The 22151-nt window shown below is 42.7% G+C and overlaps 3 protein-coding genes across 4 annotated transcripts; 2 read left to right on the top strand and 1 right to left on the bottom strand.

Annotated features, from left to right (window-relative positions):
• Positions 1–711: 711 nt before the first annotated feature.
• On the top strand, positions 712–1842 carry LOC120452072. Its single transcript, XM_039636135.2, has one exon. It carries the CDS (start codon positions 824–826, stop codon positions 1703–1705), a length of 882 nt encoding a protein of 293 aa, XP_039492069.1. The 5' UTR covers positions 712–823; the 3' UTR covers positions 1706–1842.
• A 17-nt stretch (positions 1843–1859) lies between these two features.
• Positions 1860–4209, bottom strand: LOC120452069 (BRCA1-associated protein). 2 transcript variants are annotated; one of them, XM_039636132.2, is made up of 5 exons: positions 3900–4209; positions 3476–3824; positions 3241–3411; positions 2386–3177; positions 1860–2325 (listed from the first exon to the last, which is right to left on the bottom strand). In XM_039636132.2, exons 1-5 carry the CDS (start codon positions 3958–3960, stop codon positions 2031–2033), a joined length of 1668 nt encoding a protein of 555 aa, XP_039492066.1. In that variant the 5' UTR covers positions 3961–4209; the 3' UTR covers positions 1860–2030. The 2 variants fall into 2 exon arrangements, with proteins under 2 accessions (XP_039492066.1, XP_039492067.1); XM_039636133.2 differs by having other exon boundaries at positions 2016–2325; positions 3887–4024.
• Positions 4210–4364: 155 nt separating this feature from the next.
• LOC120452071 (45 kDa calcium-binding protein) lies at positions 4365–20946 on the top strand. Its single transcript, XM_039636134.2, has 4 exons — positions 4365–4643; positions 13361–14573; positions 19839–20523; positions 20629–20946. The coding sequence occupies exons 2-4, from the start codon at positions 14080–14082 to the stop codon at positions 20701–20703; spliced, it is 1254 nt and encodes a 417-aa protein (XP_039492068.1). The 5' UTR covers positions 4365–4643; positions 13361–14079; the 3' UTR covers positions 20704–20946.
• Positions 20947–22151: the final 1205 nt, after the last annotated feature.

Below are 22151 nucleotides of genomic sequence, written 5' to 3' on the forward strand. Positions count from 1 at the left end.
AGGAGTCCACTTTGGTATTCGCCAACGAGAATACCCTGTACGAAAATGAAACAGCTATTTATATAACTGATAAACATAAATCCTAGAGGGTATCAGTCAATGCAGAAGACCTTACCTTTCGGCGAGATAAATTTGTGTTAGAAGACACATAATGATTGATCGTGTGCCAATTGTAGACGAACGAAAAGTGGAACCGTTTGGGCAGAAAGGGGGATTGTTTGGGGGAGACCATTAGGAATTTGTTCTTTTTTTGCTGGCAGTAAACAAAGACTGCCAAATAAATTTCATTTTTATTTGCGTTCTTTATTTGTTGTTGCTGTGGGTACGCAATTTAAGTGAATATTCGGTTTCTAGTCAAACCGGTTCGTATTGGGCAGACTCTTTGGGAATTTGTAATTCGGCGTACTGACAAATTTTATGTACGTATCTATATACATATAGTATGTGGATAGGAACCAATCTATTTTGGCATGATTAAGTAGTTTTACATTCTATGGTGGCTTTTACATAAATGTGATGAATAAAATGTGATTCGCTTATTTAACTATAACTTAACAAGGAATCTGTCTTACGATCAAAAAAGAAATACACCAAAAAAATTTAACAAAAACGTGTTGCTCCTTCATATACTAATTTCAATAAATAAGTAATATACAAATAAAAATTTCATTACTGTAATTTTACCCAAGTTGTTGGGAAACTTTTTATCGAACCCCAGTAAGCTGATGGAAACTTCAGAAGAAGTTAAACAGCTAGATTCACTTAAACATATCCATAAATATATATTATTGTGAATATTATATTATACCCTTAATCCGTAAACATGTTGGCCGGCTGCCCCGATGAGTTGCCCAATCCGCACAGGAACTGCCTGCACGAGATGATGCAGGCGCTGATCTGCAACGACAACGATGTGAAGCGCTTGAACACGGAGCTCCGGAACCTTCACCTGGAGCTGGAGGCGGAGCTGACCAAGATTAACAAGGCGAACCAGAAGTGCGGCCACGAGAAGAAGGGCAAGGTGGTTTGCGAGAGCACCGAGGACATGACGAAGTTCGCCCAGCGGATCAACAACCTGGAAGAGGTGAATACGCACTTCACCCGGCGAAGTGAGCAGATTCGAAAGCGGCGGGATAACATCATTGTCTATGCCCGCCAGTGCTTGTACGCCTACAACGAGGAGAAGTGTAAGTTCAAGTCCTTCCACGAGAACACGGTGGACTACATAAAGCGCACGGCGACACTCTCCCAAGATGCGGAGGTGATCCGGCGATGCGGCAAGGAGGTGTGCGAGCTGCATAAGCGCTTCGTGCGGGAGGTGGCCAAGCTGAAGAGCACCGAATCGGAGCTGCTGCCCTTCTTCAAGCTGCTCAAGGAATCCGATCCGAAGGCCTACTGCGAGTGCTGCTGCTTCAAGGGATACGACTGGATGCCCAAGGGCAAGAACCTGGAGGCCGTGGATGCAATGGCTGGCGAGATCAAGGAGCAGATGGGCGACGTCCTGGTGAGAGCCTTCGCCCAACTGCACATTCATTCGCCGCAGGATCCACGCGCCTTTATTGCTGCCTATCTAATGAATCTGGATCGTAACGAGCAGGATATGAAGGAGAAGCTTAGCATTTTCCAAGCAGATCCTGTAGTGGAAGACCAGGAGCTTTCGGACCCTACATTCCACTGCGACGATATTTGTCCCAAATCCGAGTGATTGCAATTAAATAAGTACTTTAAATTGGCGTACCAAGTACATAGAATTTAGTGCCACCAGCGGAAATTTTGAATTGAAAAGCGGCTTCCTTTGAACATTTTATTAACTCAAAATAAAAACGCAATACATTTCGGACATATGCTTTTCTATGTGCTTAAGAGTATTAGTAAACGTACACTAGTTTATATTTTATCCTTAGGTTTTCGATATACAAAGGAAATCACATATAGAGCTGTTTAAACCTTATATACTCGGTTTGCATAGCCTTTTAAGATCGGGTAAAAAATGCAGCTCGAATAAAAAGACGGCGTTTGGTGGTTATGATTTATTTCTTGCGACGATTGCCGCGCCGGGAGTTTGGTTCCGGCTCCTTCTCTCCTATGCCTGTGATGGAGGCACCCGCTAGCTCCGAGTTGGCCATCTTTTGCTGATTGTCCAGAAAGAACATTATGTCGCGGAGCTGTTCTTTTAAGTCGGTCACTTCGGCGTCGTGAGTTTGCTTGAACTCGTTGTACTGCTGTTCCAAGAGTTTGTATTTGCCGTGCCAGGAGCTCTGGCTGGTCTGCAGAGCCTTTGACAACTCACGCTCTTCGTTCAGTTGCTTCTGCACCTCCTTTAGTCTGAAAAAGCACAAACTGGTTAATATTCAGTAACAACGGTGATGCAGGTTTATTTATTACTTAGCTGTATGCTGGCCCAACTTGCGCTCCAGGTTGACCTTCTCTTTCTGCATGGTCTGCTGGAGCTGTTGAAGCTCGGAAACTTCTGTCTTAGCTTCGTTGGCGGTCGACTTATGGTTCTGCCATTCCTGCTCCAGCCGTTCCATCCGCTCCTCATAGTACTTGCGCTGTGTGTCTAGCTGAGAGGTCAGAAGGTAGGTGAATTCCATTTGCATGGAGTCGATCTTTTCCTCGCGCTCATCTTTCTCGGTTTGCGATGCCACCAGCTTGCCGTCGGATTTGTTTTGGAATAAGCGATGAACAAAGTTGTCACCGGCATAATCCCATACACTTGAAGTACCTAACTGCATGGCGAAGGTGTGATTTGTAGCCCGGAAGTGCGCAGCAGCATGACCTCCTTGGTAACGACCACAACCCACATGTCCGCAGATCAGGCATATCCACAACGAGTCAGTACCCTCGCATTCCATGCACACGGAATCCTCAACCAGCCCAGGAGTTTGAACATGGCGGCACACCGGACAGGTGGAGTCACCCCATTTCATCAAGCAGCTGGCGTGAAAGGCGTGGTTGCACAATATGGTCAACACTCCATCTACACTCTCGTCCATGCGCTCCAGGCACACTGGACAGGTGGGTAGCTCGGTGTGTCCCATTGGTGGTGCTCCATGCTCACTTCTTTCCACCTCTGAGACCCAGACCGCGTGGCACAGCGAGTCCGGTTCCAGTGAGTTGTACGTAATGCCATTATAGGACTTGTAGAACTCCAAAGCTGATTCATTCGAGCGGAATCTAAAACAGATTAAATTAATAACTATTCTTCATTCTGTAATGTCAGAGTGGAACGGCTCTTACTCCAGGAGCACCATGAACTGATTGGGGCTGCCGTCACGGACAATCTGGATGTGTTTGATCTCCGCATGACAGGGGGCAATAAAGTTCAGCAGGTCGTGGCAGTTAAGAGTGGCTGGCACTGCCAGCAGGCAGAGTTGGTTAGACGGAGCTTCCTTGATGGCCTTGCGCTCGCTGCAAAAAGAAATACAATAATCATAGTAAGTGAAATAGTTAATACGCTAAAGAGTAAACTCACTTCTTCTTGTAGAGGTGGATAAGACCTTTGGTCACCTCGACGATGGGATTGCCGGAGAAGTACCCTATCTCATGGGGGAACTTGGAGGCGGTGGCGCCCGCCTGGCCTTCATCACCGCTTCGGGGAGTAATCTCCCGGGAGCTGCCCGCCGAGGGGCTGTTTACGTGCTGCACGGCGGCTACCCAGTTCATCTCCTGCTTCCTGGGTTCACTCAATTCCCGCTTCCAACGCTGGTTTGTGTACGTTTCGATGATTATGTCGCGGGACTGGCGAAGTCCGCGGTCGCGTTCACGCTCCTTCAGCACTCGGGGATTGGTTGGATGTTCGGCGGACACAGCTCCCTCAGAATCTGTTCGAAAGTAAATAAATAATTCTGGTGAAATAAACTTCCTTTGTCTGCCGCACTCGCACCTCTGAAAATTACCTTCACTGGGATCCAAATCCGTTTCGATCTTGATCACACACAATGAAATGTTTTCTAGCATTACACAGGCATACTTTTCATAAGTTTTTATATAAAAATAAGCCTAAAGAGCGTTTAAAATTTAATTTTGTTTTAATGTGTGCGAAATGAGTTTGTTGTTTTTCTATGCGAACTGGTTCGTGCGGAGCGATAAGTATATCGATAACTTCGCGACAATCGCTTATCGACAATGTCTTCCAACACTGATTGTAACGTACAAGGATTCCAGTCCATCGGAATTTAAAAATTTAAATTTTATTTCCGGCTTAACAGAGCAGCATTAAAAAACTCAAAGATTTACATCGACAGTAGAGGAAAGGAAAATTTTTTCTCCTTTGAAATCGTAAATGACTAGAGCTAATAAAAGTAAAACTGAGTTCAGGTGGAACAGTGTGCTATGAAGTAATATACAACTTGTCGGCTTCGCTATGTTGCCTCGCTTGGCAACTTCGGCTGTGGCTACTTCGGATCCGCTTGGCGAGTTGGCCAAAACAAAGCCAGTGCGTTGCTGTTGCTGCTGCGTATCGGACGTGTTCGGTAGGCCAGACTTGCGTCATCCGTGATTTGGGCCATAACAAAAACAAGTTTACGAAACTTACGTCGTCATCCCGTTCTTTTCCGCGCGCGTAAACCAAGTCCAAAAAGAGAAGCGAAACAAAAAGGCTGGCTAAAGAAAATTGCAATAAAACAATACCGAAAGCAAAAGTGAGTGCAATAGTTTTTTGTGATTTCTTGTGGTTTTTTCCTTACTGTTGCTGCTGTCTGTAACCATCAGCTGCGCCCACGGTAATAACAACCAATTGATTACCATAGGCGGGGCGGGCCAAAGTCGATTGTAATTGCAATTACCAAGATTGGACCACAAAGTACATTAAACCGCACACACGTGTAACATTCAATGTACATATGGCCGCGGCCGTAAAAATGGCCATCGCAAGAAGTCAACATATTGATTTTTGGTATTATTTATTAAGGGGTTTGCCCATAAAACTGCTTACAAAATTCGCAACTTGCTCACCTTTCTCACAGCCGCACTCATATGCTAACAAACAAGACCGGAGATCAAAAATAGCCGTGGGTACACAGTGAGAAATCTCATGTATCTAGATATGTCGGATGGCCTTAATCTCCTTAATATCTTTGCTGTGAATTTTTTTTGTGTGCTTATTAAATGTTGTTTTTAAACAAAATTGTTATATTTATTTTCGTATATATATTTTCTTTAATATTGCACTAATTTGAATTTATCAAACAGTCCATTAGCATTGTTTGAAATAAAAATATCGATGAACGCTATTTGGGGTTCCCTTATAAAATATTAACGTTAAAACCCGATGTTCCACTTTGATGAAACTACATTTCCCCAATTTATATATTCTCCACGAAAGTCGCGTCTTAGTTACAGCTTTTTTGGCCAGTATATGCGTGTATGAGGACGTCAGCCCATTTCTGGGTTGCTGCTGACAGCTGCCAAGTGCCAGGAGCTTGTCGTCAACAAGTCTATCAAAAGCACGTTTGTCATTTTTGTTGCACTCGCCCAGCCAGCAGGTGGTACCTCCCAGAGCCACCCACCCATTCCACCCACTCCCCCGCCCACCCACTCGACGTCTCACTATGTAAACGTGTGTGTGTCTGAGAGCTGCGATTGTGTTCGCCAATTTGAAGTTTGTTTGAAACTACATGTATTGCCCCCATCCCTGACATTCATCCCGCTCTGGCACTGAGCACTCTGCCATTTTCATTTGCATTTTCGCCATCCCGCTTTCCCTCTATCCCTCTTTCCCCCTTTCCACCGTCTGGAGAAAATCAATTGTTGTATGCAATAAACGCAAGGCGAACGGAACGGAGCCCAGTTTTTGCAGCGGAGCCAAAATCCGTTTTCAGTTTACATAAACAGAGTTTGACTCTAGCTTTAAAAAAGTTGGCAAAACCATGGTTTTTGGTTTCCTTCTTACTGCTAAATCATGCCCGGCTTATATATAACAAATGGTAAATGAATAAAGCAAAATAGTTAATCGATTTCTCAAATATTCTTTAATAAATGGGAGCTTTAATTAAATTGACTGACAATTTATATATGTGTATGTATATGAATTTTCAATTTTTGTGTTTCAATTTTCGTTATAAAAACCTTCAACGAATTTCAAATTCTTCCCTATGTCATTAACTTTGTTTAAAGTGTGCTTAACTACACCTTTTGTGATGAAGGAAACACTAATAAATACTTCATTTATCGAGCTTCTTTTAATTACCCAGTTTATCCTAAAAGGTAATAAATTATTAAAAGCAATTTACTGGATATATATTAAGCTTAAAGCAGTTTGCTCCTGCCTTAAATTCAATAAAATTAATGTACCAAGCACCTTGCTTGCACATTTACTTAAAAGGAAATAAATATGTAGGATAATTTATCAATTAATTTAGCTGTGTGGTATTTAGATTTATAGTAGAACATTTATAATTAGTTATTCCATTTTTGTGCAGTTTTGTGGGAAACTAGTTTGTTTCAAAGTGGTTTGGATATTTAAAGAGTCTGCAGCAGGATTTAAAGTAGCATCCAAGAGCTTGGTGACTTTAAAGCTCAGTTTTAGTTTACATTTCACACCTTGCAACAACCACCACCCCTTTCCACCAACTGGGAACTCCCTCTGCCGACGTCGACTGCGCTGCTGTTGCTTTATTCAAATTGAGTTGTTGTTTATTCATGCATTTGTTGCACTTCCCTACGGTTTATTGTTGGGCCAACACCAACGTCGGCGCAAACACCCACATAGATACACACATGCACTAGGTTCTTGTATGTTTATTCGTGGGGGAATCCCCTGCTAGATGGACCCGCCCCCTCGCCGCCCTCCAGCGCCCATCGTTTTCCAGGGCTGACATTTCTAGCTCGACTCAAGTGTCTGTTACGCTTAAATGTCGGCTCATAGCTACAGATGCAGTTAAAATTACAAGCCAACTCACATGTGTGCAGATATACAAACGTGCATGTTGACATGTGGCATTTTATATATGTATCTATATGCATAAGCAGTTTGTTTGGCTGTGTGCGAAGTTGGCTCGAGTGCACTTTCACTTTTTATTCAGTCGTAAACAAAAACTGGCAAAACGACAATCGTGGTCCGTCTCTTTTACTCTCTAACTAACTTTTATATCTCTATCTCTACCATTTTCTATCGTCGCTGTCTTTCCATCTCTTTTAGACTGTTTGGAAACGCTTAGGGCAGTGCTAAAATGCAACCGGCTGAGGTAATCGCGTTTTAGTACCGATTGTACCCATTGCCATTTCAAGCATTGTAACCCTATCACCCAGTCAGACATTCGAGCCCCCTCCCCCTCCCGAAACACATTATAATTAGAAACGTATTTGGACCAATCGATACCATCGGACTTAGGTAAAGGGCATACAGAATGAAAGGGCAAAGGTTCGCAACTCATATTAGGCATACGCAGTGTTGTATCAAATTAGATCTGTTTGGGAAAGATATGTGGGAAAATGTGTTTTTCGTGTATTTACAAATTCCGGATAGGCCCAAACAATATGCAATTAAACTAAGTTAGGCGCCGCACAAAGGGAGTGAGCCGAAAAATGAAATAATAAATACGGTCTGGTGGTAATCCCGAAATGAGTATTTGAGCGTTAATCCACTTTGCACTAATTATCTGTGAACTAAGGCAATCTGTTTTCGTTATCTCTGATATACACATTGTGTCCAATTTGATTGATTTGGTTGTGCTAGGAAAACTTATCTTCTCAGCTATGCAATTGGCGTTTTTGCAACTTAAGCCATCCATCAATGTCAGCAGATTTCGGTTGCCAGAAATGAAGTAGGTTAATTAAAATAGTATTCTATATACACAATAAAAAATCCCTAGTTACTGAGTTTTGTCCAAGAAGTCTGTAATTGGAAAAAGTCCAAGAGCTGTATTACCAAATACCGAAAGAAGAGGATAAGCAAGAGGACAAAGATGAAGACGAAGAGCAAGGGAATGAAAAGGGCAACCATTTCAATAATCCAAACAGCAATCAATATGCAACTCAGACTCCAATTTCCTTTGGCCCCAAAGTTCGTTCGGTTCCATTCTCGTTTCACCATCCAGGGAACACCTAATAAATGCTTATTTGCATATGAATGCCTCGTCGGTTAAGGGAATTCACTGTGTAAATTGTGCAAAAATTCGAGATGAACTTCTTTCGGGGCGGCGGATGGTCTGGGAACTCTTGGATCTACCTTGCATCTCATCTGGCTGGGTGTGGACGTGTGCTGGAGATTGACATCCGGGAATGTCCTGGCCCCGAATGCAAACTGCCTCTGCGTGTGTGTGTGTGTGTGAGAGTGAGGCAGTTTGGTCGTCTGCACTCATTTGTTTGTCTCCACGTCGAGGATTTTGCATTCAAGTGCATCCCAGGTTATGTTGTGCACTTTGCCGGGTCAGGCGTTGCTCATTCGCCTGCTTTCCGTGCCCTTCTGTCCGGCGGAATTGCTGTGCTGATGGTGATGAAGCCACCTGCTGCGATGTCACAGAAATTGCTCTGCATTGCAGGGACAACGCTGCGTATACGCGATGTGTCCCGCCAGACAAACACTCTGTTTTTAAGTCACTATTTTTCAGTGCGCCACGGCTAAAAAACGGATGCTATAACACCCTTTTGAAAAGCTTATGCAAACAAAACGGGTAATCCACTTTATAGTATATAAATCAAATAAGGGTATGCCTGCAATTTTATAGGCTTACGGTATATCGAATTTTAAACAAGAGTCAATATCCAAATTATTTTGTTTTAATTCTTACTATAAAGTTGGTAAATATTTAGTTTATTTGTTTACAAATTAATTTCCCTCAAAGTGCTTGTTGTATTGTAAAAAATAAGTATTTGAAAAGCTTCTTTTATTGAAATCAAGTCATTTCATTTTTAAAGGGTAAAAAAGTCGAGCTTCACTATTTCAGGAAACCATCTTTTCACCTCTCCAGTGGGTATTTGCATTGGCAGTGCGCTTTTTCGGCATTTTCATTCTCTACAAACAACAAACAAATCAACTTATTTGCTTGTTCCAGCCCCTTTCCCCTGCCTTTCATTTCTTTGGTTGTTGGTGTTGGTTGGAGGTGGTTTGCTTAACACTGATTGAGTGCAGTTTTCGCATACATCAACTGGCAGCCGACACACACACATTCCCAAGTCGACCGGCTTTGACTTTGGCCAGAACAAAGGTTGATAATGGCCACAAAAAAAAGGATTCCACTCCTTTAAGAATAAAATATGAATATTACGAACAAACGAAAGCGACCTGTTTGAAAGGAATTAAATAATTTGCCACGGATATTTCCCCTAATCCCCAAGACAGGGAAAACTGCTTTGCTAATTGGAATAAATGATGGCCCTAATTGCTTCGAGGAGCTTCAACTCGAGTTCATTAAAAAGTTAAATTAATCTATCAGCCATCAGATGCCCCGCATTCCTTTGGCCTTTTCCTCCGATAATCCTTTTTAGCATCAACATTATTACCATAAACATCAGTGGTCGTCAAATCGTTTCGAGTTTTAATTGAAATGTCAGAGTCTCGAAAATTGTTTTGGGCAAAAAATTGAATGGAATTTTCCTATGCATATTTTATGGAATTTGGCAATTTTGTAGTGTTGTCCTTGTCGTTGTCATGGTTTCAGCTTTATTGGCCGTCGGTGTTTTGCCTGGATTTTAGAGATTTTGTTGATGTTCAATTAGGAATAGAGATAGAAACGGGCTAAATAGACAGATAGTTATTCATTATTAATGCAATTGATTAGCAATCGTTACATATATCTGCACGAATTAAAACTGACATGGATTGCGTGTTTGCCCAATGGAGGATGACTATTTCTACTATTATGGTGTTTTGTGAATTTCAAGAGGCCAGAGGCTTTAAAACACTGGGTATTAAATTTCCAATAGGCAGTTTTTCCTTGCTCGAGATTTTAGGCTTCGGCTGTTCGTAATTCTGATGTTTAACCTTAAATTTGTCATGGTTTCCGAAATTAAAGGCCTTCCTTCCACTTTAGCTTTATTTACCATAATTGTAGTAGCATAAAGTATCTAGTATAAAGCTATGTAAAGGCATATAAATAAAAGTAAAAATCAATGTATACAATTGTTTTAAGGTAAATATCAATTGCTACAGCTTAAAGTTAAAATAATGTGGTGTAAGCTCTAGAAGCCTTATACAGAAATAGTTGAGATAGAAAAAATACAAATTAATTATTTCTCTTTTAAAATGTATCTCCTTGTTTAACTTCGCTTAATATGCCTTAAATACAGCATGACTTTTCACAAATTTACACAACCTTACCCATTCAATTTAAGCTCCTTAAAGTGTTGGAGTGCAGCAGGAGCCCTTTTCGCAGAATACACTATCCGGCCAGTCAATATCTCGGCATTTTCCATCTGAGATTAGCCTCCGTCCTTCTCGATTCCTGCATCGCTCAAACATTCTTGAACCAGGAGTATTTAAGTTATCTTTGTGCTGCTGCGAACTGCATTTCTCTTGGCGCAAACAAACATTCCCATCAAACTGTTATCCCATCTCGACTGGCCAATCAACCATCCTGCCCCAGCGCCCTTCCAGCGGGATAGATCCATCAATGGCTGAGCAAACATTTCATCATCGTCATCGTTATCATCGATTTGTAATGGACGGGGAAGAGAAATGGAAGTGGGGAATTCCCCATGGCTCTTCCCATGTCGACGGCGCAGCTTTCGCCAAATCAAATCTTTAAACTTGTGCAGGCAACCAGAGCTTATCGCAGAATTCCCAGGCAGATACGAGTATAGCCCCGTTTCACTGCACCACCACCCCCTGCAACATTTTGTGCCACTTGTCTGGCAATAGTTTTGCAATAAAGTTTAACGCATTTTTTTAACCCGCATTTCTCGTTTCATCCTCCGCTCCTGTGCCCAGCACTTTTTGCTACATCATCGATTTTTATTGAAATTGACACTATCTCTGTGGCCCGGGGGGAGCGGTGGGACTAAGGGGGCCTCCTTATCGTGGGCGTTAAACATGAATCCGTATAACAATCTCATTGCGAGGGACACTTTTAATGAGCAGCAACTGGAGCGGATCCACTTTGTTTCCTCGGAAATGGGAGATGAGAGATGGGGCAAATGCAAAATGGCAGGCAAGTAAAAAGTTCTTATAAAGTTTCTAATTGGATTTGATTTCCCGATATGAACGTAAATTTGATTAAAAAATCTTCCTAGCCGAGTGCTCCTCCATTTGTCTCTGCCTCCATAGCTGGCTCGCTCGTTCCCTGGTCGATTTTCATTAAGGTTGCACAGAAATTTCATTAAAAATTTATTACCAACTTTTTCCTCCATCCCCCCCTTTTTTTGTTCTGCTCTCTTATTTTCCTCCTATGCCATCTGTTTGGGCGTGCGGACAAGCTAATAACCAACAAAAGTTCACAGAGACATAAAACAAGGCTGCAGCTGAAAGGGAGAAACAAAAGCAAATGCGAACGAGAAGCAGTTAATAAAAAACAGAAAGCGAGAATAAAGAAATGGAAATGCCAAACGAGCTGTAAAAGTGGCAACAACGAATCGCAATGGCCAAATGTAGCTGGTCAACACAGCACCACAGTAGCCACAGTAGCGATGAATGTAACATTTGCGACTCGCTAACGCGTTTCCGAGTGTTTGAAGGAGTTTACGCCACTGTATCTACACACAAAACAAAATATGGTTAACCATATGTAGTAATACGTAAAACTATGGGAAATAGCTTATAATGATGTGTAAAAGTATGCAACGAAAATCAGAGCAAATGAAAACAAAGGAATTCCCAAATATACCATTGCACCATTGTACCTTCTTGAAACTTTAAAATTTCGATGAGAAACAAATTATTTTGGAAAATATCGTGAAAGTGAACCCATTGTTTTTGGCCCTTTTAATCGAATGCAACAGCTAGGTGATTCTTGTTAAAGAATAGCCAGCATGGCTCACAAGCATAATTTTTCCATGTGCACAATGGCTTCCAAAAGACTTCCAAGCTCAACTGGTTTTGTGTTGGCCAATAAAAGAGAAGAGCAAGAGTGGTATGAAGACAAGAGCAGCCATCGAAACGAAAGCAAAATTAAACGACGCGAGACAATAGCGTTAAAAAGTGTGGCAACAGAACAACAACCCAGGGCCAAAAAAAAAAAATACAACTCCAACAGCATGTGAGATCATAAAATTCACACAAATGTGCAGACCCACGAACACATGTGCAGCATATCCAGAAACGCAAATTGAGTCAGTAAGTCAAATCGAATTGAATATGAGTGCGGAGTGCGGAGTCGGTGAATTTCCATCGACATATGTGGATGTAGCTCGGTGAATGGAAAATGGCACATATACTATGTATATCTACATATACAGGGGTAAATATCTGATTAAATTGCTCTTACTACGGGAAATCGGGATGGCAAATGTTGACAAGCAATTCCGATTTTAATGGATTGCAGTTCAGTTGGTACTTTCATAAATATAAATAGAACCAATGTAAACTTCGAATGCTTAATTCTCTCACTGCCCTCGGCAGAGTTCATTAAATCCGTCACGAACTAAGATTACTGCTCCATTTATTCAAATTGTGGTTTTGTTGCCACATTAACGAAGGGGAACATGAAAGATTTTATGGTGGACCTATTAAAATGAACAACTTATCTCATGGTCTTGTCTGGCCTAAGCTTGTCTCATCTGAACCTCATCTCATCTGATCTCATTTACGACTTCTGTTTTAGTACCATCTATTATGTAAGTCATTAGGTTGGCCTTATTTTATGGCTAAGATCTAATCCCATACCAGTTCTGAATCCCTCTTCTTCAATAATGAGAACGAAGGGAAATTTATGGGACTTTCTAATTCGCTCGTTGGATGCTCAATGGCGGCATCTCCTCTCTGCTGCTCCTGGCCTTTTTTTGATTTGCCCCCTTGAGAGCCCATTGAAGTGAAAAGATTTTCAATGGCTAATTAATAACTTTAAGGGGGAAATGGCAGAAGGGGGGAATGCACTCAGCTGGAGAACATCAATTCTTGACTAAAGTGGGCGCTCTAAAAAGAGCAATTTATTCGCCCAAAGCTAAGAGTGATAAAGTGTGTAAAAAATACTACGTGAGTTGCTCCTAGGAATATTTTAATATTATTTATTATGAAATTTTTGGTGTCTAGGTTAGGTCTTTCTTTGCTAAAATAACGCACTACGTTCATACAAATTTGACTAGTCGTAGACATGAATTGCACTCTTTTGAATTGGTTTACATTTGAAATGCCATTTCAATTGAAACCCACTGACTTTGCGACACTAAATTTGGATACCTACTGACCCGAATTCGCAATGAGAAACGATTTCCCTAACTTTACTCATGCAAAATCCATTTCCTCTTCTTTCCTTCTGCTCCACAGACCCATCGCCACCGCCATAGCCATCGCCATCAGCATTATCAGCGCGCATAATGGAAATGGCGCCCCTAACAATCATGTAAAATTGGTGTAAAATGCAGACGAGATGGAGACCCGGAATGAAGGAAATGGAAGTCGTGCGAAAGGCAATAACACATCAAATTGGTATTAGAAGTTGTTACTTCGACGCCCCACGCTAGCTACATTTATATATTAAAAGGGGGCGGCAGTAGGGCGTGGCCACGGTGATACAAATTGCAGGAGCAGGATCCGTAACATTTCGCCTGCCTGCCGCTGGTTGCAACATAAAAGTCAATTAATGTACAATTACAACAACGTCAGGAACACCAGCAACAGGAGAAGCCACGAGCTCCAAAAGGCACAGAAAGCACAGAAATAGGAGAAAGTGGGGTGCTGAGGAGGAGCAGAAATTACTGCAAATTACACGCAACGAGTCCTGAAAGCTGCGGTCCAAGTTGGAGCAAGATCCGGAAGCCGAGTGGACCGAAGAGGAGGAGTCGGTGTACCAGAACCTAGAGCTGGTCCCATCAACGCCACCACAGCCTCCCAGTCGCCATCCCCAACCCCATTCCCATTCCCATTCCCAATCCCGTTCCCATCACCATCATCGCCATCAGCCACTCCACTGCCATCTATTGTCCAGCGGTGGCGGCGACAACAACAGCGATAGCGAAAGGGACGACGAAGGCGGCGGCAACAAAATGACTTTCGTTAACAAGCTGAGCAAAAGCTTCCGCTGGCTGCGCTGCTCGACATTGTGCGCAATTTTGTTTTATATGTTCTTCATTGGCCTGATCCTGCACAGCACCAGCCAGAAGCTGCAGCAGCAGCTGAAGGAGCAGGGAACCAGCAGCAGCAGCAGCAGCAGTAGCAGCAGCAGCAGCAGCAGCAGTAGCAGTAGCACGCAGGCAGACACAAAAATGGCGCCCAACGTGGGGCATAATGGCGCCCAGCGTTGGCCAAATTCGCTGCAGGAACTGGAGAAGCAGCAACAAAAACACGAGCAAAAGCTGAGGCTCCAGCCTGTGGCAAACAATTTGGATTCTGGGAACGAGAATAACCAGCCGCAGCACCAGTCCCATCCCCATCTGCAAAAAGTGCAAAATGCCAGCAAATCCCCTAACCAGCCAGAAACAGTTATTTTAGCGGCCAGCAATGTGAATGAGAAGCAAATACTGGCAAAAGCTTTCAAACGGTAAGTTTTCCCCCATTCGCCTCTGAGTTATGGCCTTGGTTCTGGGCCTCGGTTCGTTCGGTTTGTTCGGTTGATAATTTGGCACTAGTTCGGTGGCTCCTTTATTGTTGCGCACGACGCAACGACGATGTTGCCTGCGGCTTTTATCGCCCCAACACTCTGACTCCTCGCAAATCCCCCATTCAGTGCCCCCCTCCATAACTGGGTGTACGACAAATTGTAAAAATTAGTGGCAATAGCAACAGCAGCTGGAATTGATGGATGTTCCGTCGCAGGCAAGGTTGGCCGGGTCAGATTCGATCAATAAGGACACGGACTGAGATTTGGTGACTGCCATGGTTTTGATTTGTTTCGAGCAATCAGGGTAATCGAATTACAAGTTTGCCGCAAAGCGAAGATAATAAACGTTGATTGAAAAGTCTGCTTGTCTAGTATTGAATTAAATGAGTCCCAGGAGAGTTGGAGAACCCAAGGGCACGGACCACTCTTTTCAGGAACCTATGAGTTTATTTAATAATCCCCATATTTACATAACCACTTCCCCACCAGCCTTTTGCCATCTCGTAATTGGTTTGCCGGAAGGCGTCCCGATTTCTCTCCTCCTGACTTGCACTACTCCCCTAATTACTTAAACAAGGTATATAAAACGTTCTCAGCTCCTGCACAAGCGATTAGGCAATTGGCCAATTACTTGGCTTCACTAGAGGTCGTAATAGATTACTTGATGGTTGCCAGTGTTTTGGGGCCAGAGGTGGTCAGACGGAAACTGAAAAGTTTCCAGTCATGGTCCTGAGCGAAATTGCAATTTGATGCTCTGGGGTTTTTGGGGGTAATCAGGCAGTCAGTATGCCAGGAATTTCCCAACCAAAAACAGCAATGGAAATACGAAAATAAAACTTGAGGTGTTGAAAAGAATTTGAGAGAAAATACATTTTGGGGGCAAATAACAGAGGGAAATCAAACTGTCACTGCCGATTCATATTTATTCGACTTCTTGGTTGCCAAACTTTTGGCCTCCTTTAGCCAGTGAAAGCAGTAAGAGCAGTAAAAGCAGTCAAAGTTGCGGTTGGTAAACTTAAAACGTCTTTTGGCCAAACTCATTTCAATTCAATAAATAATAAAGCAGAAATCCCTCCTGCTGTTGCGATTTGCGAATTTAAGGATGTCTGACTGTGACCTCGAGCAGTTTAACTCTTTATGACCATAAATACCAGCTGAGATATCCTGTGTACTTCTGCTACTAATGAGAAATTATGTAAGTTCAATTAGGTCTGAGTTTGAATGTTTGGTAAAGTCCGGATACTCTGAATGGGGTAATTAAAATTTTATGCCAGACATAATTATGTTAAAATGATCAAGTACATTGATATGGAATCATAGTTAAGCGTCGTGGTAAACCGAGTATGTATATTTGTATGTGTTCTCCTTTCTCATTGAAGGCTCCCCATTTCATTCAGTTTTGCAGATGGGCTCTTAAGTACTGTACTGCTTTCACCTCATTGCATTTTCTGATTGGCCCAAGGCCATGGGCATCCCTCCCCCGCCCACTTTTCCGTTTCTAACGACCTTCGGTTGATACGATAACCAGTTAAAACCCCCGAAGGCATCCACCAGAAAGCTGTCCATCAGGAGAGCAGTGGCTGGGCAGCGGTGTCCGTCAGTAAACTGAAACAGGGGAGAGCTTAAAGCAAATACGAATTTGGAGGTTCCGACACCAGAACCAGAGTTTTTCAAACTCCGTGCTTCAGTCGGTCAGCAATCTCTCCGGGGAATTTCACTTTGCCGGGTGGCCCGAAATCCGGGTTCAGCAGTGTCCGCATTTGTTTGTAGACAAATGGCTGCGTGCCTATATGGCCGCACATATTTGCACAGCATTTATTAATATTTGACGAGGGATAACATTTAAAACCATCGACACCAGAGGGAGTCGGAATTCATTCGATTTCCCGCTCAGACGAAATTAACAGTATTTGTACGAGTATAGCATTTGTTGCGCCGCTTATTTGCTATTTATTTAAGCCTGGCCGAAATATGTAGGTGCCGATATATTGAATTACGAACAATTCTCGGACAATCGAGTTTAAATCATATAATCAATCGAGCTTCGAATTCAAATTCCGGCAAAAAGCAATTAAAGTGAAACAGAAGCGAACACTAAATGGCTTTTGTGGCACGCAAAATATTTGGATCTTTAAGGTCCCTCGGGTGTGAAGTGAGAAATGTGGGGCTTTCCACATGTCCCCTTCGCATTAAACTGCAATTAAACTGACCAGAAAATGTTGTGATAATTGCGTTGCTGCCTGAAATTAATAGCCATCATTTGGCGGAAGACCCGACCCCAAAACCTCGTACTTTGCGATCTCATCTCCCCTGGCCCGTATGCAAATTCCATTTTAATAATGCGGTGACAGTGGGCGTGAGTTTCGCCGTTCTATCGTGGGAGTCCTGTTCATTTTTAGGAGCAATTAAATTTTATCTGCAACTGTCGCCTTATCTGGTCGTTGAAAGGGACATTGTTATAAATTTTAATTGTAAACCGTTGTGCTTTCGGTTGTGCTTCCCGGCTCCTCTTCGATCCTGGGTCCCATTCGGTCCCCTGTGGGCAGTCACATGCCATCGACAGTTGGCAGTTTTGCAGTTCCAATCTCATTCCCCATGCATGACCGAACAGACCAGTGAGGCGGGCTAATGTCCTGTCCAGTGTCCTGGTATCCAGTGTCCTCTGTACTCGTGCCCGTGTGTCCAGGCTGACTTTTGCATCCAATTAGGCCTGCCTGCGGCTCCCGCAGCCTGCCACGCCCCCAGCTAACTCAGCGCCCCTCATTGATTGGGCGTTGTGCTAAAATTGCACACTTCCTTTTCCGCCGTCCTTATCCCTTTCCCTCTTCCTGTGCGAACGCACCAAACTATGCAATAAACTTTGGCCCAAAGTTTGCGCGCAGCACGCGGAAAACTTTTTTTCACTCAAGTTTTCCTATTGTTGTTAGTGTGCTTGGTGAGTGTGTAGTGCGGTAATGTGATTTATGTGTTTTTTTTTTCTGGAAAAGTTAACACCTTAGAACTCGAACTGACTTGTTAAAAATACTTATTTTAGTTTCTCTAATGAGGTTGAAACGGTTGAAACTTTTTAATAATATTTAATTTAATAAACTGGGCAAGCTTCGAAGATTCGATTGAAACAGAAAACGTGCTTAAAACTTTTACTTGAAAATCGAGTTATTAATAAAAGGCGATTAAAATATATACATATTTGTTTATACGATAGTGCAACATCCATGTCCTTATGTCTGTCCGTTCGGCCGTCCGTATGAGCTTGAGATCTCAGGAACTATATGTAAATACGCTGTGACGCTGATTTTCTTTATTTGACTATTTGTCTGTCCAGTTTCTATCGGTAGGCCAAAATATAACTAAACTATAATCAACTAAAAAGCTACAATTGGTCAAGTTAACTTTTGCGAAACAGAAAGTTCGAATCAATTTAAGCCAACGAAGTGTCTTTACCATAAGCCCAAAGACATTAGAACTTGCAGTCAAGGCAAAAGGCCTAGATAAACTGTCGAAATCAAGTTTGAAGTAATCCCATTAAATTTTCAGCAGTTGGTTCTAACTACTGCCATCAGACCTCAAAGCAAGAAAGCCACCCAGAAAGAGAAGGATGTGAAAGAGTTGAAAAAGAGTTGAACGGATAAATGCGAACACAAGTTCGCCACAGACTGGTGTATATGCAATCAAATAATAGTTTTATGCTAGGCATCCTGCTGTCCAAATCCTTAGACAGGATCCTCCCAAAAACAAGCTGCTGGAATCACGGCTGTGGCAGAAGCAATTGGCCAACTTCAGTGGAACCGCAGGCTTATGCAAAATGCACTTTGCGCTTTGTAACAAATCCCCAAAACGCCCTTACCTCCCAACCCGCAACCACCCACCTGCCATCGCAAGCGGGCTTTTAAACCGTGTACTTTCCCCTTTTTCGGTCCGTTCTCAAAGCCTCATTGCAGAGGAATGTACGAATGCTAAAGTTGTTCCCATTCGCATTTTTTGCGAGTCAATTTCTTGCACGTACAAGACGCCAAAGGAAGAAACGCAAAGCCGGAAAACTTTGTTTTTATTTTCGCCGACTTAGCAGAGCTTCCCTTGCCTCATCTCCCTGATCCCACTTGAAAAAGACTCTGGCGGCGACCGCAAACGTTTCCCCATATATATTTCAGCCAAGCTGGAGGACTGGAGGAGTGAAACGTGACCGAGAATAAGAATTAGGAGGGCGCACCGTCAAAACGAAGAGGCAACTTGAAACCGTTTTAGTTGCAACTTTATTTATTTATCAACTATATGCTAATGAAACCACTGTGCGGTGGCTGCTTCCTCTTCATCTTCTGCTGCTGCTGCTGCTGCCACTTCCGTTTCCGCTGCGTCCCCACATACATATACATGTACATTTATATAACGTATACGTACAAGCAAACACAATTCCAGGCACAAACAATAGGACCCGCTCCTCTGAAATCCGCTGATTATTCCAGTGGTTAGCTGCTCTCTTCCCGTCACTCCTACTTACCCATTTTCCCTGCTGCCCTTATTCCCCTCCCCTTCCGAGTCACAATAAGAAGCTCTAATATCTGACACCTGTTTTGGGCATTCGCACTTCATTTCGGGGGATGCTGAACACTTGAAAAAATTCTGAGCTGCAGAAACAAAGTAATAATTAGGTTTTCTTGTGCCAATCAAATCACGACAAAATTAATAGTCATATGCTTTAATTTCGTTTTTAGGTAATAATATTCTTGTTAATGAACGTTTTAATTATGCTCCCTGAAACAAAAGGTATATATATGTATTAATCAAATAATAATAAATAAAATCGAGCATACGTGTAGAATAAATAAATAAATAATAAATAATATCACCACGATTAACCTATAGTAATTGGCTTTACCTATTTTTAGCGTGCAATCGCAGCCTGCGGTCCTGAGAAATCATTAGACAGCTGTCATATGCAGCATTTGGTGGTACCACATCTGTGCGGTTAGGCAGAGGTGGATGTCTGAGGATTGGAGTAAGGGTGTTTCACATTGGGGGCGAGACAAGTGGGCAGCAGGGAATTCTTGAGAAATGTCTTAGGGGGCTTTTAATGTATAATGTACAGTGGATTAGGCCTTCGTAACCAAGTTATGCTCCGAATTATTCAGAAAATGTTTCTTTTTCCACCTAATTTAGGAAAATATATTATATATTGCTATTAAGGCTATTATCACTTCATTTCAGTGCCGATCGAAGTCGAGATGGCATTGTATCAATCCAGGAACTGGGGCAGTACATAAACCGCCGGATTGTAGAGCACATAGATGAGGCGATTATGAACAATGCCCGGGAGTTCCGACGCGTGGATATTGGTCCTGCGGATGGTCTGATCACCTGGGACGAGTACCATCGGTTCTTCCTCAGGGAGCACGGCATGACGGAGGCGGACATCGATGAGCACAGCGAGATTCGCCACACGGCGCTGAATCGTAGGGCCAGGGAGGATATGATGAGGGACAAGGCCCGGTGGTCGGAGGCAGCTCGAACCGATCTGTTCACACTGACCATCGATGAATACCTGAGTTTCCGCCACCCCGAGTCCAGCGTATCCAATCTTTTGGAGCTGGTCGATGATCTGCTGCGCCAATTCGATCAGGATGGAGACGACCAGCTGACTCTGGAGGAATTCTCCGATCTGAATGTGGACGATGACGACGATCTGATGCGGAAATCTCTGATATCCAAGACATTGGTGGAGCGACGGGAGGAATTCAAGCGAATCATCGATAAGAACCACGACGGCAAGGCCGATCGGGGTGAGCTTCTGAACTATGTGAACCCGAAGACTCCGCGGTATGCCCTCCAGGAGGCGGCCACTTTGTTCAGCCTGTGCGACGAGAACAAGGATGAGCTGCTGACCCTCAAGGAGGTACGATCCCGGAAGTATTGGAATTCAATCTTTCAGTCTTAATAATATTTTTATTTAGTTGATTCAGTTTTGGCAATAATATTATTTTCAAATCTTCATGTGCAGATGACTGACCATGCTGAGATATTTCTGCAATCCAAGATGATCGACACGGCGAACAGTTTTCACACAGAGTTTTAGCTTAATCACTAAACCTTTACCCCTTTAAGCATTTATAGTGATATTAATTTGTAAGTTCTGGCACCTAAAACAGCTAGTTTAGTAGCAAAGCGTAATTTTGTTAATACTTTCTTTGAACCACTTAGATCAAATGTAAAGCATGAGAAAGAAAATCATTTCCTGTGTGATTTTTCAATAATTAGCGTTTAAGGATGCAAAGCAAACCATATTTGACACAAATACTCCGAATAAATATACGTAATTGTACGGAATTATGGAGGCGTGCGTTTTTCTGGGATTATATCGTACAACCTACCATTTATTTAGCCAATTACCTCGCCCCTCTTATCACTGATTACAAACGATTTTGGCCCTTTAACAAAGTATGAAATTAAATTTCAGCCGCCATCGAAATCCCCTTAGGGACATCTTCCATTTGAGCTGACAAATCACTCCACATTAAGGATAAGTCCTTGTTCAATTTGTTTGTTTCGTGCTGTCTCGGCTCCTTGCCTGTTCACTGATGATAAACAAGGCAGGGGACTAATGATAAATAAGTGTCACTTGCACAAATTTCCATGGAATCCTGTTGCCCCTCCCTTGACAAAGGTGGATAAATATCCTTGAGAGAGAATTTTACAAGCAATTGACTTTCTGATGGGTGTTAATACCTCTCTAATCTCCCCATTTATCCGTCCAGGCTCTCAAGGAAAGCATTTAAAATGTACGGCAAATAGTGATGGATTAGTTGTGCTAAGCTACGAACAGGAGCATCAGCCGGATGTTCTGGTTACGTGACGTGTGTGTGCCGGCGGAGAATTCCGTCCGGGTAACGCAACGGGAATAATAATCTCCAGTCCAAGTCGCATATCATCAGGGAAAGGCGGATCCGGGGGATCTCCAGCCTTCATCCGACAATAGACATGCGGTGGGTAATTGAATCTAATTGTTCGGAAGCGCAGATAATGAGCACGTAAAGCGAAAGAACGGAAAACAGGAAAGCCAGGACACGTCTATGGCATCTGAATCCGAGGCAGATGCAGAAATAGAAACATATACCCTCCGACTTTAGGTAACTATGCAAACACATCAACTCCGTTAATAAGATACAGATGTAAGACATAAAAACAGGCATATTACTACGCATATCATATGAGCTAGGGCCAGGATAAGTGGGGTAAGGACGAATGAATGGGGTGCGGGAGTGGAAAGTGCCTTGATCCATGTGTTGGATAACTGATGAACATGAAGCCGAATTCATTTACCCTTGGATCTATCACACTAACTGGTAGATAGGCAAATTAAAGGGATATATTAAGGCGTTGGAATACAAATCGGTTAAGAATCAAATTAGAAATTTATTTTAGAATTAAACATTTAAAGGAAAGTACCAAAGTAAATGAATCCCTAGGCAAGTGGCAAGGTGCAAGCTCATATCTCGCTTTAAAAAGCATTTAAAAATTTCGTTT

Source organism: Drosophila santomea, chromosome 3R (assembly GCF_016746245.2).
Source record: "Drosophila santomea strain STO CAGO 1482 chromosome 3R, Prin_Dsan_1.1, whole genome shotgun sequence".
NCBI classification, from domain to species: domain Eukaryota; kingdom Metazoa; phylum Arthropoda; class Insecta; order Diptera; family Drosophilidae; genus Drosophila; species Drosophila santomea.